Raw genomic sequence first — 1,659 nt, forward strand, 5'->3', positions numbered from 1 at the left:
CGGTGTCAAGTCGTGGATGTGGAAGCCATCGAGAGAGCCGAGTAGCTCAACGGCGCGTAGACGCGGTTTGGCCTGCTCGTTCCCGCCGATTATGTGGCCGTTGGCGCTGGCGTTGTCTTGCGTGGCGGAGGGCATGATGAAAACGGGAAGCACGTCCGAGGCGATGGATGGCTTGACCGAGATTTCTGACCGAGGTTCTTCTGATTTGTCGTGGTGGTAAGACAATCTCTTGTTCAGGGGTTTGTGATTAGGATGCGGCTTCACATTCGTGCTTGAGCATCCTCCAGGCCAGCATTGTGCAGACGAGCCATACATATCCGATCACGCCTTCGCCTGTTGGCGCGGAGAAACCGAAGCAGGAGGCAGTCGTCGACTCGTTGCGGAGAAAATATCGGGGATTCGCGATGGCGTCATCTGACCCAAAATGAGCCCGTCGGCCGCGCCAACCCCGTCCTGGACGAAGCGCCCGACCGGTGCCGCCGCGACTCTCCGCGCGATGCCGAGGGAGGTCTTGGGTCGCCTTAGGGCCAAGCTTGAGAGCTGGGGGAAGGGCTTCGTCGTGGCCGGCATCTTCCACGCGGGCTCTGGGGTCTGCCTGGCTGGGGTCGACAGCTGCCGATCGCAGTCGTCCACTGCCCACGTAGCAGTCAGGGTCTGCTCCACCGAGGCAGATGCACAGAAGCGCGTTCTACGTGTGAGTCGAGTGCCGGGACGTCGTGCTTTTGTGTCAATGGCGTGCTCCGGCCTTGGGATTTCGTCCAGCTCATTTCTCCGTATCTTTCTCCGTGTGATGCCAATGGCGATGGCTTCATGGTGTTGAGGTTGCATGAGAGTTGTCGCACTTATAGGAAGCCGTCGCAGTCCTGCCGATCTCGACGTTTCGTCTCGTCTTCCCCAAGGTCGCCGCCGCTCCTCGCCCTGTTGTTGTTCAAAGGTCGAGACAAACACGTGCACCACAGGCGAATTCGACTCTTCAGCCTCAAGCAAGTTGCTCCTGCCCTGCACCACACGTACCTGCCCTCTCACTGCCGCCGCCATGGGCACCGAAGACATTGAGACGCACGACACGCCCCGCGCGGGACCCGGCGAATCGTCGTCTCTCAAGGGCCTCACCGACGTGCAAGTCGGCCGCAGCGAGCTCAGCGATGCCATCCCCCCCGACCACAAGTACGAGGGCCGCCACCGATGGGATCCCACTGCGACGTGGACCGAGGCCGAGGAGAAGAGCGTCATTCGCAAGACGGACCTCTGCCTGCTGACCTGGCTCTGCGTCATGTTCTTCGGTCTCCAGCTCGATCGCGGCAATCTGTCCAACGCGCTGGCCGATGACTTCCTCACCGACATGAACCTCACGAGCGACGATTACAACAACGGTACCACCATTCAGCTCGTCGCCTTCCTCGCCGCCGAGTTCCCCGTCCAGCTGTTGACGAAGCGCTACGGTTTCCGCTACGTGCTGCCCACCATGATGTTCGCCTGGGGCACCGTCTCGTGGGCGCAGGCCTGGATGCACAACCGCACCGGCTTCTACATCACCCGCGCCCTCATTGGTTTCTGCGAGGGCGGTTTCATCCCCGGTGCCATCCTCTTCGCCACCTACTTCTACACCTCCAAGGAACTGTCCATCCGCCTCGCCGCTTTCTGGTCCACCCTCAACAT

General features: G+C 61.1%; 1 protein-coding gene across 1 annotated transcript in view; it reads left to right on the forward strand.

Annotated features, from left to right (window-relative positions):
- Positions 1-424: 424 nt before the first annotated feature.
- Positions 425-1,659, forward strand: part of VDBG_01465 (conserved hypothetical protein) — a gene marked incomplete at both ends in the record, with an annotated part of 2,331 nt that continues 1,096 nt past the window's right edge. Inside the window, 2 exons of the mRNA XM_003009736.1 lie at positions 425-692; positions 849-1,644. Of these exons, the coding sequence (XP_003009782.1) occupies positions 425-692; positions 849-1,644 (1,064 nt within the window). The remainder of the gene's footprint in view (positions 693-848; positions 1,645-1,659) is intronic.

The sequence above is a fragment of the Verticillium alfalfae genome, genomic scaffold (assembly GCF_000150825.1).
Source record: "Verticillium alfalfae VaMs.102 supercont1.1 genomic scaffold, whole genome shotgun sequence".
NCBI classification, from domain to species: Eukaryota; Fungi; Ascomycota; class Sordariomycetes; order Glomerellales; family Plectosphaerellaceae; genus Verticillium; species Verticillium alfalfae.